We start from the raw sequence: 17,489 nt of genomic DNA, 5'->3' as shown, positions 1-17,489 counted from the left end.
AATGGAAAATAGTAAAAGATGTCTAATGTTGACTTATATACAGAACCTTGTATGAGATAACATACTCTTTTATTTCCATATTTTCTATAAATTTTTAGCTTTACCCCTCAAACATGGGAGAAAAAAGTTGCAGCATTTTAATTCAAATTGGTAAAAGGCTGAGCAACCCTTAAAGCTGCCATAATGGAAGAAGACTGTGAGCTAGCTTAAAAAAGAGAGAAAGAAGGGGAAGAAACAAAACCCCTGTGTGGCAGAGTGTAGAGATGAGATGAGCATTTATTTGTCTCCATCGAATTCCTTATGAAGCCAGAACCATAGCATCCTGCTCTTAAGTGAAGTAAGATGGAGCATTATCCAAGAATGCAGACATGGCACCAGAAAGGCTGTCAAGATAAGTGGAGGGCAGAAAGTGTCAGATAAAAGCCTTCAAGACCAGTGACAGTCACCCTTTCCAATTCTCGCTTCTGGAACCTGGCAGGAATGGTCCTGGGATGTGGGCCCAGCCTGACTCCACAACCCAGCAACAATGGTAGGGGATGAGGATACTGACCTCATAGAGCTGAGCTTTCTTCAACTACAGGATCCTTCTCTAGCCCCGTGTTCAAATGAGAAACAATGTGAACAGTCTGTTTTCTGTCACTGAGTGAGACAATTCATTTCCTTTGCTGGAAAAACATAAGATTGTAATCCCTACTGTTGTACAGGGAAAGATTTTCCAAAGTAAGCATAACATGATATGGGTGTCCTACATAAGTTAGTATTCTGGGTTCAGTAAGTTTTTAAAGCAGCCAAAGATTAGGGAATGTGTCCATACACCTCTACTCAGCTAGCGTCCTGAATGAGATGGCTTCTGGGGTTGGTTTGAATGAGTAAGTATTGGAAATTCCTCTTGTACACTGTCTGCCACAGACCTCTAAAGATGCTGAGTGGTAGACGTGGTAGATGCTTCACTGAACAGGACCCTTCCTTGATGCAAAGTTAACACAAAGTTCATGGTGTAGATGAGGAAACCTAAGCTGTTATCACAGCATACTTACTACCTCTTAGCACTTCCATGAGATCAGCCTGGGCCATTGCAAATATGTAAATGTGAACTGCCCCTGCTTACCTTATCTGCATTAGGTAGTGAATGCTCATGATTCAAGCACAGCCTTTCATGCCTGGATGTCTGAACTCAACAGAAGGTTCTTTGGTCTTGGAGGAAGAAGAAAAGATAAAGATCTGATTTGTCACCAGATGAAAAAGTGAGTGGCTTCTAAGAGTCCAGAGTCTTGACTTATTGGTGCAGCTCTTGTGAGGGCTAGTTGTGTAACCTTGGACACACCACCGAATCTCTTTGAGGTCCTGGTTAATCTGGTCAGAAGTGGAGTTGTAACTGGTTGGTTGCTGAGGCTAGGATCAGAACAAGATTTCAAGATTCTTTAAGTTGGGGAGGTTCTATAAGACACAGTGAGTGTCACAGTAGATTTTCTTTGATAGATTAACCATAATAAATTTCTACACTTCCTGAAAAATACAGTAATGTAAAAACATAGCTCTTGGTCTTAAAATGTATGAATAGTCTTAATTTTAATCAATATAAGGAGGAAGAAACACCCTAGATTTGTGCTGTCCAATAGGGTAGCCACTAGCCACATGTAGTCATTTAAATATGTTAATTTAACTAAAATAAAATTAAAAATTCAATGCTTTGAAATGTGGGCCATACTACCCACATTTCAAAGCTCAATAGCCATATATGACTGTGTCCACTGTACTGGGCAACACTGGCACAGAACATTGCTGTCATTGCAGAAAGTCCTCTTGATCAGTGCTGCCTTAGACCTTTGCCCATACCACAAACTGCAGCTACTTGTACCTTAGAGCATGGTGTAGATGTTTGGGCCTTAGAGTGGCTGTGTCCATCTCTGGAGAATGAAAGGATGAGTTAAATCACATGTGGATAAAGCAGTGCAAGAAACCTTTCAGGCAAAGGGTGTCTGCATAGAATAAGAGTTTGAGAGAGGTGAGGAGGAAGGGAGGTTAGAGGAAGATATTAGGGAACAACTGAATCGTTGGGTGTCTTGAATCTTGAGTAGACCTGAATGTTAGTAGGACACAGGACCCCCACAGGGAAGTCCTCAGAGAGATTGTCACCCTATGCAACTGATCCCAACAATAGATACCTCTTAGAGATTCAGGGCAGCTCTAATCTCCAGGCACTCAGTGGTGGGGAAAGGGTTAGGCATGTGGGACTCATGTTATGGAAGAGAAAGTTTTTATGTAGCCTGGCAGTGGGGAATAATTCAGGCTTTCTTGATATTCCAGTGGGGTAACCAGTGCATCTGACAGTCGGCTCCTTAGAAATGGGTCTGTGCAGGCAAAGTCAGCTTATGTTGTGAGGCTCAGGCTTGAGTATGAGTAAGAAAGTGTCTGTGATCCAAAAAGTTCTATTTTTCTTGCCGGCCCTGCTGGCTAGGGAGAGTTTCTTCTCCATGTATATGGAGAAACGAAGAAATGAGAGGCAGCTGGCAAAAAGAGTATAATTTAACCTGCTGTCTGGAAGCCATCTGTGAAGGGAATAACTTTTCTTTGCTGGACTTGTTTCCAGGTGCAGCTGCAGGGGATGACACCGAAGATGCAAGCACTGAGTTCACTGACAGTATTGAGGAGGAGGCCGCACACCATAGTCACCAGCAAGTAAGTCAGTGTCAGGGTCTGGGACTTCCAGGGTGGATGGCACACAGCCCTTCTGAGGTCTGATGGTCTCCTGCAGCCCTTGTGGACTTAGTGAGAAGATATCTTTTTATATAAACCACTTCTCAGTATCTTCCTGTTCTCCTTGAACTTCCCAGCTGCCTTTCCAACCCATATCTTCACTCCATTTTTCTCTCCAATCCACCCTTTGGTTTGTATTGTGTCTCTTTCTTCTGCTTCCTTCCCCCTCCTACCCACCTTTGCCCCTATTTATTCTCTGTAGCTATAGCTTCAGAAGAATTTTTACTTGCAAGACAATCGACACATTCCTCCTGGGCTTTTTGTAACTGAAACGTACCACAGAAGACAGGGAGTCATCGAAGGGCTGCTCGGGGAGGTGGCAGGGCGGAGGACCTGCTTGGGAAGAAACTCCAAGAAGACTGGAATGCTTCCAAAGCAAGACTCTTTCTCAGTGAAATCTCATTATACAAAGAGAACCTTATGCAACCTGACAAACCATTGAGGTCCTGGTGACTCAGTGATCAGCAGATGGTACTTCAACAGCAATCCCGTCAAACCTCAGAACTTGAGGCTGAAACATTGTTTCCACCCACCATCAGTGAAGATGTAACTAGCATGTTACAAGAGTGAATAATCTGGACTTCAGAGATTAAGTCACCAATAGTGATCCCACAAGCACTCACTGGAACTCCTATAATGTCTCCACTTTGTCCAAGCCATTTAGCAATCTCATCTCCTAGATGGACTGTGCCTATGATTCTTAAGGAGAAAGTGAATCATTGGTAGATATCCTGCACAAGAAGCTGGACTTTCCAGTGATAGCTTTCTTGGGGCTATTAGGAAAACTAAACAAGAAATGAGGCTTTCTGGGTCTGCCTGTATGTCTTCTGCATAAGAAAAAGAGGAGACATTGAATCAACAAATAAGAAGAGCCCAAGTGAGCGTCCTCAAATCTTTTGGGATTTGGCACCTGGGGACATGAGTAGTTGTCTGGGATACGTCATATTCTCAACAGTTTCTTTATAGTAGTAGGATCACCTTCTTATAATAGGATCACCTTCTTGTTGCTTTAGCTGTACTCGACCTTCCCTGCTCCCTTGAGTGTTTGCATGAGCTCCACTTTTCCTTCTGCTTGAACAGCTTCTCCTGAGTCCTCCTTACCGATGGTTGTGACTTTAATTATATACATCTCTGTCCCTCCAGACAGATCCCTCTGTCCGCACTCTTTGACTTCATTGAGGATCTTGGGTGAGAGAGAGGGACCTTCAGGATGAAGAAATGTCTACTCTGAGACAGCTAGATTGGGAGGTTGGCTGGTCACTGATGGTTATAATGACTGTGGGACAGGATTAACTTCGGAATAAATGAACAAGAGACACAGATATGAAGACAGTCAGATTCTGATTGATATGGTCTGAAGTACTCCTGGTACTGCAAGTCATTTGCTCTAATTCTCAACTGTAGGCAAACTGATTTGTAAAGTTGTTTCTTCTTCAGCCTTCTTTCCTGTAGCCTAGCATGGAGAATCTGACCAGACCCCATTTTGAGGAGGTCAGCCCACCCTGTAATGTACCTTTTACATTAGGGCATTTGTATTTCCCTCACAATACTTGCCATATTACTTGGCATAAGAGAGATGCTTACTGTAATTATGAGTTAACAAGCCTTTGGATCAGGGCTTGACTCATGATAGACAAAGTATATGCCTGCTGGGTGGAAGAATCTCTTGGGTAAGCACCATCTTTCTTTCTATCACCTTTCCTTGAAAATGCATCTTCAGCTTTGGGTAGGAGGAATCTTGGGGTATGAAATCATTGCAAATTTACTTCATCTTTTCTGGAGTTTGAGGTTGTGACTCTCCTGCTGCCAATTAAATAAAGCTTAGTTTACCATAACTGTTTTGTGTCCAGATTCTCAAAATTTGTTTGCTTGTTTTCAGGGAAGTGGTCCCTTAAGTTAGATTTTGAGTTTCTCCTTGTTATGTCCTTGGAAGGTAAACTTTTGCTTGACACAAAGCTCCCTTCCTACTGCAAGCATTCATACACTTTCCCTAACAGACACATCCAACCTTGTCTTTCTTCCAAGGTGAGAATCACCTTTTAGCCAATGCAAGTTGCTTCCTCCTTATTTTTTGGACTCAGCCACCTCAGGAAGCCTCAAGTCTGGCCATGATAGTAATTTTCCCTAGTTTTTCTCCCACAAAATTCTATTCTCAAGCAGATGTAAGAGCTTTAATAAATACCTATGAAATTGCTGTGAAAGAAACTAATCAACCATTGCATTTTTTTATGTGAAGTTTTGTAATGGAGAAAAAGTTAATCAAGAACAAAGATTCAAGCCCAGGTAGTGTGCATCTATAGTTGCAGCTACTCAGGAGGCTGAGGCAAGAGAATCTCTTGAGCCTGGGAGTTCAGGGCCAGCCTGAGTAACATAATAAGACCCCCACCTCTTGAAGAAAAAAAATCAAGATGCAAATATGAAGAACAGACATTAGTAGAGAAAGTGTGATAAACTTGAAAAAAGCTATTTAAAAAATTAGTTATTTTTGATTGACAAATCATAATTATATACATTTATGGGGTATGATATGATTATATACATATATACACACATACATATATATACACACAAACAATATGGAATGATTAAACCAAGCTGATTACATATTCATCAACTTGCCTACCTATCATTTTTGATGGTGAGACATTGGAAATTTACTCTTATTTTGAAATATACATTATTATTGGCTATAGTCACCCTGCTATGAATATACCTTAAGACCTATTCTTTTTGTTGATACCTTTGATCAACAATTCCCCCTACTCTCCCTCCCCACTCCACCAGCCTCTAGTAACCACCATTCTACTCTCTGCTTCTATGAGTTCAACTTTATTAGATTCCACATATAGGTGAGATTATGTGGTATGTGTCTCTCTGTGCCTGGCTTTTTTCACTAAGCATAATGACCTTCAGATTCATTCATGTTGTCACAAATGACAGGACCTCTCCCCCAACATTTTAAGGTTAAATAGTGTTCCATTGTGTATTATCTGCTACATTTTCTTTACCCATTTATCTACTGATGGATCTAGGTTTGTTCTACATCTTGACTATTATGAATAACGCTGTAATGAACACGAGAGTGCAGATACACCTTTAACATATTCATTTCAGTTCCCTTGGATATATATCCAGAAATGGGATTACTGGATCATAGGGTAGATTCTATTTTCAGTTTTTTGAGGAAACTCCATACTGTTTTCCACACCAGCTGTACTAATTTACATACCTATTCACAATGTGTGTGTTCCCTTTTCTCTGCATTATCTCTAACACATCATTCACCTTTTTGATAAATGCCACTCTAACAGGTGTGAGATGATATTCATTATGGTTTTAATTTGCATTTCCCTAATGATTAGTGATGCCGAGCATTTGAGAAAAGCTAATTTTTAATGCCTTAATGTTGAGAACTGACTTAATATTGTGACAGATACGAAGCAATAGGGTAAAAACAAAACAATGTCATTCAAACAGGATAGCAGATTTGCACAGAAGCCCAAAATGAACAATAACAAAGTCTAAAAGTTAACAAATTCCCTTTTGAGGAAAAGCCATAAGATCTGCTTTAATTAAAACATTGATGAATAACTTCAAGGGTGTCTTCGAGAAATAGAAAGGTGCTGGGCAGTTATTCCTACCTCTGTTTCTTCCACATGCTGAGATTTGTAGAGAGAGTTTGTCTGGCAGCATCAGCACAAGGATAAATAACCAAAAAGTGAGGTTGGCTGCTTGGCAGGGTGGCTTCACCTCCACCTTCCAGTAGCTGCAGAGTTGGCTGCTTGGCAGGGTTTCTGTAGAGGCCCCTCCCTCTCCTCTCAGCTCTCACTCATAAGTCCTTGAATCATAGAATATCAATTTTAATAATCTCTGCTGCTTTAGTAATTTTACAGAAATCACAGATAGTTCATTCATTGGTTAGATTGGCCACTCTGTCTTTGATGGCTTTTTGTCAAAAGATACTTGGAGAACATGCTGATACTGTAGGGCTGATCCATTTATTCATTCACTCCCAGGACTATAATCATCACTGCCTGTTTAAAGTACACTGTACAACTTCTAAATCATGCCCTGTTGTTTCCCTGCATATTACATACCACTTAAACTTCCCTGAATAATGTTAGCATTTTAAAAAGGGCCTAGGCATCTAGCCTCATGTCCTTGTTTCATAGCTGAGGAAACTCAGGCCTAGAAAGTTAGACAAAAACCACATGATTATCTCAATAGATGCAGAAAAGGCCTTTGACAAAATTCAACAACGCTTCATGCTAAAAACTCTCAATAAATTAGGTATTGATGGGACGTATCTCGAAATAATAAGAGCTATCTATGACAAACCCACAGCCAATATCATACTGAATGGACAAAAACTGGAAGCATTCCCTTTGAAAACTGGCACAAGACAGGGATGCCCTCTCTCACCACTCCTATTCAACATAGTGCTGGAAGTTCTGGCCAGAGCAATCAGGCAGGAGAAGGAAATAAAGGGTATTCAATTAGGAAAAGAGGAAGTCAAATTGTCCCTGTTTGCAGATGACATGATTGTATATCTAGAAAACCCCATCGTCTCAGCCCAAAATCTCCTTAAGCTGATTAGCAACTTCAGCAAAGTCTCAGGATACAAAATCAATGTACAAAAATCACAAGCATTCTTGTACACCAATCACAGACAAACAGAGAGCCAAATCATGAGTGAACTCCCATTCACAATTGCTTCAAACAGAATAAAATACGTAGGAATCCAACTTACAAGGGATGCGAAGGACCTCTCCAAGGAGAACTACAAACCACTGCTCAGTGAAATAAAAGAGGATACAAACAAATGGAAGAACATTCCATGCTCATGGGTTGGAAGAATCAATATCGTGAAAATGGCCATACTGCCCAAGGTAATTTATAGATTCAATGCCATCCCCATCAAGCTACCAATGACTTTCTTCACAGAATTGGAAAAAACTACTTTAAAGTTCATATGGAACCAAAAAAGAGCCCCCATTGCCAAGTCAATCCTAAGCCAAAAGAACAAAGCTGGAGGCATCATGCTACCTGACTTCAAACTATACTACAAGGCTACAGTAACCAAAACAGCATGGTACTGGTACCAAAACAGAGACATAGATCAATGGAACAGAACAGAGCCCTCAGAAATGATGCCACATATCTACAACTATCTGATCTTTGACAAACCTGACAAAAACAAGAAATGGGGAAAGGATTCCCTATTTAATAAATGGTGCTGGGAAAACTGGCTAGCCATATGTAGAAAGCTGAAACTGGATCCCTTCCTTACACCTTATACAAAAATTAATTCAAGATGGATTAAAGACTTAAATGTTAGACCTAAAACCATTAAAATCCTACAAGAAAACCTAGGCAATACCATTCAGGACATAGGTGTGGGCAAGGACTTCATGTCTAAAACACCAAAAGCAATGGCAACAAAAGCCAAAATTGACAAATGGGATCTAATTAAACTAAAGAGCTTCTGCACAGCAAAAGAAACTACCATCAGAGTGAACAGGCAACCTACAGAATGGGAGAAAATTTTTGCAACCTACTCATCTGACAAAGGGCTAATATCCAGAATCTACAATGAACTCAAACAAATTTACAAGAAAAGAACAAACAACCCCATCAAAAAGTGGGCAAAGGACATGAACAGACACTTCTCAAAAGAAGACATTTATGCAGCCAAAAAACACATGAAGAAATGCTCATCATTACTGGTCATCAGAGAAATGCAAATCAAAACCACAGTGAGATACCATCTCACACCAGTTAGAATGGCCATCATTAAAAAATCAGGAAACAACAGGTGCTGGAGAGGATGTGGAGAAATAGGAACACTTTTACACTGTTGGTGGGACTGTAAACTAGTTCAACCATTGTGGAAGTCAGTGTGGCGATTCCTCAGGGATCTAGAACTAGAAATACCATTTGACCCAGCCATCCCATTACTGGGTATATACCCAAAGGACTATAAATCATGCTGCTATAAAGACACATGCACACATATGTTTATTGCGGCACTAATCACAATAGCAAAGAGTTGGAACCAACCCAAATGTCCAACAACGATAGACTGGATTAAGAAAATGTGGCACATATACACCATGGAATACTCTGCAGCCATAAAAAATGATGAGTTCAAGTCCTTTGTAGGGACATGGATGAAACTGGAAAACATCATTCTCAGTAAACTATCGCAAGGACAAAAAACCAAACACCGCATGTTCTCACTCATAGGTGGGAATTGAACAATGAGAACTCATGGACACAGGAAGGGGAACATCACACTCCGGGGACTGTTGTGGGGTTGGGGGAGGGGGCAGGGATAGCATTAGGAGATATACCTAATGCTAAATGACGAGTTAATGGGTGCAGGAAATCAACACGGCACATGGATACATATGTAACAAACCTGCACATTGGGCACATGTACCCTAAAACCTAAAGTATAATAAAAAAAAAAAAGAAAAAAAAAAAGAAAATGTGGCACATATACACCATGGAATACTATGCAGCCATAAAAAATGAAGAGTTCATGTCCTTTGTAGGGACATGGATGAAACTGGAAACCATTATTCTCAGCAAACTATCGCAAGGACAAAAAACCAAACACCGCATGTTGTCGCTCATAGGTGGGAACTGAACAATGAGAACACATGGACACAGGAAGGGGAACATCACACTCCGGAGACTGTTGTGGGGTGGTGGGAGGGGGGAGGGATAGCATTAGGAGATATACCTAACGCTAAATGACGAGTTAATGGGTGCAGCACACCAACATGGCACATGTATACATACGTAACAAACTCACGTTGCAATGTACCAAAAAAATAAAAAAAAAATCATTAAAGTGGTGCGAGCATTCCACTCATGTGGACTGACATGGAACTTGACACAGGGGAACATCACACCGCTTCGTAGTGACTGAGGAATAGCATTAAGAAATACCTAATGTAATGACGAGTTAATGGGGCAAACCAACATGCAAATGTACACCTATGTAACAAACCTGCACGTTGTGCACATGTACCCTAGAACTTAAAGTATAATGTATAATAAATATATATATATATATATATTTTTTTTAAGTGGCGGTGCAAGGGCTGCTGCACAGCTAGCACAGCTGTGGTGAGGAGGACAGCGCCTGCATCGAGCTCTCCCCCTCCCCCGCCCGCCAGCCCAGGTGGCCCCAGCAGCAGCCACCAGAGGAGCCCCTGCAGCAATGCAACGGCCAGGTGGACGCCTCCATCTACAGCCTTGTGGCAGACGGGACCTGTTAGGACGCGGCCATTGTGGGCAACAAGGACCCACCCTCCATCTGGGCCGCCGTTGCAGGGAAAACATTCATCAACATCACGCCAGCTGAGGTTAGTGTCCTGGTTGGCAAAGACCGGTCAAGCTTTTTCGTGAATGGGCTGACACTGGGGGGCCAGAAATGTACTGTGGTCCCGGACTCATTGCTACAGGATGGGGAATTGACCGTGGATCTTCATACGAAGTGCATCGGTGGAGCACCCACCTTCAATGTCATTGTCACCATGACTGCCAAGACGCTAGGCCTGCTGATGGGCAAAGAAGGTGTCCACGGCAGTTTCATCAACAAGCAATGTTATGAAATGGCCTCCCACCTTCAGCGTTCCCAGTACTGACCTCCTTTGTTCCTTCCCCTCCACTGCTCCCCACAGCTTTGCCCCCATTTCATTCTCATACACACACCATTTTAATTTCGGGGTCCATTACCCCACACACCTTATTGCTGCCAAAACCACATGGGCTGGGGGCCAGGGATAGATGGACAGACATTTTCCCCTACCCATACCCCTCCTGTGTGTGGTTGGAAAACTTTTTTGACGGATTTTTTATGAAAAAGATTCTACTAAAAAAATTAAATAACTGGGCAATTTGTTTGAATCTGTATTCTTTTACTTTGATATATTTATGAATACTTACACCATTACTACCGTTTTTAAATTACTGTAGCTTTAAAATCAGGTTTGAAATCTAGCAGAGTAAGTCCTCCAACTTATTGCTTCTTCAAGACCGACTTGCTTATTCTAGGTTCTTGGATTTTCAAATATATTTTGAAATTAGCTTTTAAATTTCTCTAAAATCTCCTACTAGAAATATTAATCAGAATTGTGTTGATGTAATATGCTAACAAAATTGAGTCTTCCAATCAATGAACACGATATATATTTGTTTGGTCTTAATTTTTCTCACCAATTGCTTTTAGGGGCCTTGTACCTGCTTCATTGCATGTATTCTTAAGCATGTAATGATTCTGGCTATTAATCTTTTTTATGTTTTACTGAATTTCATTTTCTAGCTGCTGCTAGTATGGAGAAATTAAGATGATGAAATCAACTTTATAAAGGTATAATTTAGGTACAACAGACTGCACCACTTTAAAATGTGTAATTCAATGCATGTTTACAAATGTATACACTAATTGAACTACTGCCACAACCAAGATAGAGGAATTTCCCTATGCCCCAAAGTTTCTTGTACCCCTTTGCAGTTCATCAGTCTTTCAACCCTTGGCCCCAAGGAGCCACTGTCACTTCAGGTCCATTTGCATTTTTAACCATTTTCTATAAATGAAATGATGCCTGTGTTCTTTTGTGTCTGCCTTCTTTCACGCATCAATGTAATTTTAAAATCCATCCATATGAGTATTTGCATCAACAGTTAATGCCTTATAATTGCTGAGTAGTATTCCTTTGTGTGGCTATACCATGTTCGTTTGTACTTTCACTTGTTATTGGACGTTTCTATCATTCCGCGTTTGGGCTATTATGAAGAAACTATCATGAGCATCCATACGTGGCAGGCCAGGTCTCACTAACCCAGGCCTCCCTAACGGCTGTTTCAGTACTGACTGAGTGGTTCAGTCAAATATTAAGAGGAAAGAAAAAAAAAAAGCCAGTGCCCTTATATAAAGGCTGGAATGTAAAAAAAGCCCACCAAGAGTTTTGCCTAGACTTTTCCTGGGCCTTAAAGCATGACGAAATAATGAAGGCATTCTTAACAGGAGTCATTTAGTATTAAATAAGTTTTATTGGGGGTCTGAAGAAACTCCGTAGGCCTCCAGAAACAAGTTTATTGGAGGTCTGAAGGAACTCCCCAAATCTCTGTGATGTAGCCAGAGACAAGATAAGGGTCCCCAGCCCACCTAGACCCATTTAGATTAAGTGAATTTACTGAGGCTCCAGAAGGTCTTCAGGACTCAGACCTTAGTTATAGATTAAAAGAAGTTAATCACTTATGTGTTAAATGAATGCACACTTCCACATACACATATAGCTTAGAAGGTACATAAGCTCAGGAAAACTTTGTAATTTTGAGTTGCTCTGGTGATAATTTCCAGGCCTTTTCCCTGTAACCAGTTGCAGAAGTAAAAACTCTCTTCCTCCCCAGTTCATCAGCATCTCGTTACTGGGACAGTAACGAGATGCTGCTGATAGCAGCCCGCCCCTCAGTTTGGTCTGGAAACACACATACAGATCATTGTGCAGAGAGTGTGTAAATTCCCAGGAATGGAATGACTGTCCATCTGATTGGTATATGTTTAACCTTTAAGAAACTGTTAGATTTTCAGAGTTGTACCATTTTTCATTCCTACAAGTATAAGACTTCCAAGTGCTTTATATCCTCACCAACATGTGCTGTTTTTAGCCTTTTTAATTTTAGCCATTCTCATGGATATGTACTGGTATCTCATTGTTGCACTGATCTCCCTGATGACTAAACAGTGGAGCATCTTTTCCTATGCTAATTGACCATTCATGTATCTTCTTTTCTGAAGTATCTATTCAAGTCTTTTGAGAAATTGTTTCACTGTGCTGTTTATCTTATCAGACTGCAACATATATATATAGTATATATGTATAATATATATAGTATATATGTATTATACATAGTATATATGTATAGTATATATATAGTATATATGTACAGTATATATATAGTATATATTATATATATACACACTCTAAAAAAATCCTTTGTTGGAGATAAATATGATATCTCCTATATTGTGGCTTCTTTTTATGTTCTCTTAATGTTCCCTATTTGGATAACGATAGATAGTCTTCAAAAAGGTGTATATATATACACACATACATGTGTGAGTGTGTGAGGGTGGGTGGGTGTGTATACATATATATATGTCCTAGGAATCATTAATTAGACATATATGTGAGTATCTATTTCTGGATTCTCTCTTCTCTTCCACTGATATATATTGTATTTTTTTTTTCAACAAAACACATGATCTTGATTTTCGTAGCTGTAGAGTAATTCTGTAAATAGGTAGTGAATTCATTCACCATTATTCTTTTATAATATTGCTCTTTTATTGTTCTTGATCATTGACATTACCATATAAACGGTAGAATCAGCTTGTAAATTTCTACCAAAATGCTGCTTGGAATTTTTACTAGAATTGCATTGGATCTGGAGATCAATTTATGAAGAACTGACTTTTTAAACATAACAACTCTTCTGATCCATGACAAGGTTTATCTCACCACTAATTTAGTTCTTTCATAATTTCTCAAAGCAAATTTTTGTAGTTTTTGGTGTACTGTACTGGCCTTACATAAATTTTGTTGACTTTTTTTTTTGAGACAAGAATCTCACTCTGTCACCCAAGCTGGAGTGCAGTGATGCGATCTTGGCTCACTGTAACCTCTGCCTCCCAGGTTCAAGTGATCCTCCTGCCTCAGCCTCCCAAGTAGCTGGGACTACAGGCACATGCCAACATGCCCAGCTAATTTTTTGTATTTTTAGTAGAGACGGGGTTTCACTGTGTTAGGCATGATGGTCTCAATCTCCTGACCTCATGATCTGCCCACCTCGGCCTCCCAAAGTGCTGAGATTATAGGTGCGAGCCACCACGCCCAGCCTGTTGAATTTATTTATAAGCACGACATGTATTTAGATGTTACTTTAAATGAAATTGTATTTTTATTTCATTTTCCAAATGTTCATTGCTAATATACAAAAATACAAAAGACTACTTATATTGAGCTTATATTCTGCAACACTACCAAACTCACTGATTAGTTTTGGTAGATTTTTGTAGATTTCTAGGATTGTTAACATACACAGACATTATCTGTGAATAAAGACAGCTTCAATTCTTTCTTTTCAATCCTTTTATTTATTTATTTTTCCTACTTTATTGCATTGATTTAGATCTCTAGTATAATGCTGAATTGAAAGAGTAACAACAGATATTCTACATTTTTCTCTGATTTAATAGAAAAGCATTCAATCTTATGCTATTTAATATAATGTTACCTGTGGGTTTTTCAAATCTGCCCTTAATGGGGTTGGAAGTGTTGCCTTCTGTTCCTATCATGCTGAGAGTTTTCTGGGATTTGTTTTTATAAATCATGAAAAAAGTTTCAATTTTGCCAAATGCTTTTACTGTGTATGACAAGGTAATCATACAGTTTTTCTCTTTTGCCCTGATAATATATAAAATTATATTTTTTAAATATAAAAAAGATTTCTTGAGTCAAGCTAGGACAGTTTTTTTAATTATAAACTTTTAACAAATATACTGAAATATAACTTACATGCAATTGAGATGCAATAAAGTGTATAATCATTAAAGTATATAATTAAAGTGTAATTTTAAGAGTTTGAGCACAGTATACACGAGTCAAAGAGAAAGGACAGAAAATACTAAGTATGGCTCAGCATATGTGGTCTATCTTGGTGAATGTTCTATGTGAGTTTGAGAAGAGTTCTTAGCTGTTCTTAGACGTATTTTGCTTAAATGCTGACTTGGCTAACTTCTATCATTGATTGTGTGAATTAATTTTGTTCTGGTGGGCAGTAAAATTACTGTCTCATCACATTGGACTTATGTGGACTTGGTTTATGTTTTATTACAGTGGATTCACAGAAAGCCCACAGCATTTCCCAAGACCCTCTAATTTGGCAGGACTCAATCACCAATCCACTGCTTTTTGGATTTTGACAGGGTTTGGTTTTAGGCTTTACTAGGGCTGGTCTAGAATAGGCCTTATTGTAAAGCATGACAATTATTCCTAAAGCACAACCTTTCTAGTGTCTCAGTTGGATACCTGGGTGCTAATGAGGTGTGCATGAGTTCATCCCACCCTGGATGGCAGGAGCTCCATCATCCATTCCCCAACCCTCCTCCACCACAAGTACCTCTGATCCAAACTCGATTTTATAGCAGCCACTCCTATGTTAAACCTGTTAGTCTTTTCCTTGTGCAGGTATACTCCAGTCCTTGATAAGTATGCACATAGAACCCCACATGGACTTCAAGAGCTGCCCCTCTGAACAGCTGTCTCCTATTGGTGCCCTGCCCTGCAGATTGCAATTTCTTCAGTGGCCTTGAACTCTGATCTCTGCCTTCTCAGCTCAGTGGGGCTGCCCTGCTCTGAGAGGACTCTAGCCCACTGTGCAGCTGCTGAGAAATTCTCCCCAAAGAACTAGGAAATCATGGGGTTTCCCCCTTAAGTCTCCTGTTGTACTGTCGGTTGTCCACTGTCTGAAAACAATTTTATGGTTGTTTATGGAAGCAGGATTAGTCTGATATGATTTATTCTAACAGACACAAGCAGAAATCTGTTATACTCTTTTAATTACTGTGGCTTTAGAATATTATGGTAGACAGAATCCTAAGATGACCCCCAGTGATCTTTGCTCTTATATAATCACTTCTTCCTGAGTGTAGACAAAGTCAGTGATATCACTCCTGTGATTGTGTTACAATTCATGGCAAAAACAAGTCAGCAGATGTAACTGAGATCCCAAATCAGTCAAATCTAAGATACAGATTATCTTATGAGCTTGACCTAATGAAGGTGAGTTCCTTGGAGGGACTGAGGTCTTCCTGGAGAGATGTGAAATGCAGGAGGGTTTCCATGCAGGGCGATTTTCACTGCTGGCTGAAGGAAGCATGCACTAGGAACATGGGAGGCCTCTAGGAGCAGTGAGAGGCCCCTGGCTGACAGCCAGCAAGAAAACAGAGATCTCAGTCCTACAGTCACAAGGAACTGAACTCGGCTGACAACCTGAGGAAACTTGAGAGGAAGTTCTTCCCCAGAACCTCCAGAAAGAAACCTAGCCTAATTTCAGCCTTTGAGGCCCGGAGGAGAAGACCCAGCTAATCCAGGCCTGAACTTCTGATCTGTGGACACTGCAAGAAAGTAAATCATTGTTATTTTAAGACTCTAAAGCTTGCAGTAATTTAGTATGCAGCAATAGAAAATTAATACAAGTAAAATGGAGAAGACTTTGGAGTGGGGACAAGAATGAAATGGTGGGAGAGGGATGCCTGTAAGCTGATATGGTCGATGCCTGTATGGTTGAATTGGGTCTACCATTCTTCATCTAATTAGCTATGTTCTATTAAGGTGCATAGCTATACACTAATATTGGTACTATGTGAATCCAGAGGAATAAGATATTGCATTCTTGAGAGTAGACGAGAACATCCTGTATTTGGGGTCACCGTATCGTAATTCATATATCAGGTCCCTTTGGGAAGGCCAGAGGAAGATTTACAGGATACACTTGTGACAACATTGCAGGCTTCTTTCTTCCCCAAAGGGACCCAATCTCCCCTCAGTCAAGAAGCTCCAAGTCTCTGAACTGGATGCAACATTATAAATTCCCACTATACTGACTCCATCAAGCTTCTGTCCTCAGAACTAGAGTTTATCAGTAAAAGATAGACTCATGGGAGTGTAGGCATTTATTCTCTTATTTTATATAAATCAGCTAATGTGCATGAACAAAACAGACTTTGAAGAAAGAAAGTCACAGTTGCCACAGGAAAACAGCTTCGACATCCTAATGAGTCATCACGGGTGTTCTGTTGGTAGGACTTGATATGAAGCTTTCCTCCTCATGGGCTAGTACTGATCTGGGGGAAATGTCATCAAGCCCTCGATTCAGAGTGTAGCACCTGGGGCTGTTGATTCCATAGGCCTCCTGCAGCTGGAGATGCAAGCAGTGCATTTTCATGGCCACCACAGGTGCCCTTAGGTTAGCATTCTTCAGAGCCAGAATCCAACAAGCCACAGAAGCTCTGATTATTTCCCTTTCCTCGGTCACCCACATAAATGGTTTCAGGTCCTTCTGGGGAAGGCCTGGAGGAAGATTTACAGCATACACTTGTGGCAGCATTGAAGGCTTCACTCTTCCTCAAGGGATCCAATCTCCACTCAGTCAAGAAGCTCCAGGTATCTGAACTGGATGCCAGGTCATAAATTCCCACTATGGTGACTCCATCAGGTCTCCTTCCTCAGAACTAGAGCTTTTCTAATTATTACATAAGTTGATTTCTTAGTAGATTTCCCATCCATTACATTCCCAGACACCTCACAATGATTAGTAACCACCACATGTCCCTGCCTCTCAAGGAAATCCCTCCCACCTTGTTTCTAGACTGCCGAGTCCCATGGCCTGTCCTCTACTCTTCCAGAACCCTATTGTTCTCACTGATAGCAGGGAGGGCAAATCCATGCAGCATCTCCCGCCATGACCTCCAGTCTGCAGAGAAGAGGTGCCACAGGACCTTTACACGTGTGCCACTGTTCCCCTCACCTGTGCATTTCTTAACGCCTTGGTGAGGAGAATGTCTCTGGATCTTCCTTGATGGGGGCTAAAGGAACAAAGGTAAATAATGCTATGGGACTCACTGAGAATTGGGGCTGTGGAAGAGTGGCCAC

The 17,489-nt window shown here is 40.5% G+C and overlaps 1 protein-coding gene and 1 pseudogene across 1 annotated transcript in view; both read left to right on the top strand.

Annotated features, from left to right (window-relative positions):
• PDE4DIP (phosphodiesterase 4D interacting protein) overlaps nucleotides 1–2,985 on the top strand; it is a 41,392-nt gene extending 38,407 nt beyond the window's left edge. Inside the window, 2 exon segments of the mRNA XM_030823648.1 lie at nucleotides 2,591–2,679; nucleotides 2,960–2,985. Of these exon segments, the coding sequence (XP_030679508.1) occupies nucleotides 2,591–2,679; nucleotides 2,960–2,965 (95 nt within the window). The 3' untranslated portion in view covers nucleotides 2,966–2,985.
• An 875-nt stretch (nucleotides 2,986–3,860) lies between these two features.
• On the top strand, nucleotides 3,861–10,415 carry LOC100583758 (annotated as a pseudogene).
• Nucleotides 10,416–17,489: the final 7,074 nt, after the last annotated feature.

Source organism: Nomascus leucogenys, chromosome 12 (genome assembly GCF_006542625.1).
Source record: "Nomascus leucogenys isolate Asia chromosome 12, Asia_NLE_v1, whole genome shotgun sequence".
NCBI classification, from domain to species: domain Eukaryota; kingdom Metazoa; phylum Chordata; class Mammalia; order Primates; family Hylobatidae; genus Nomascus; species Nomascus leucogenys.
Note: the sequence above shows the minus strand (reverse complement) of the source record. Positions and strands in the feature narration are given on the sequence as shown.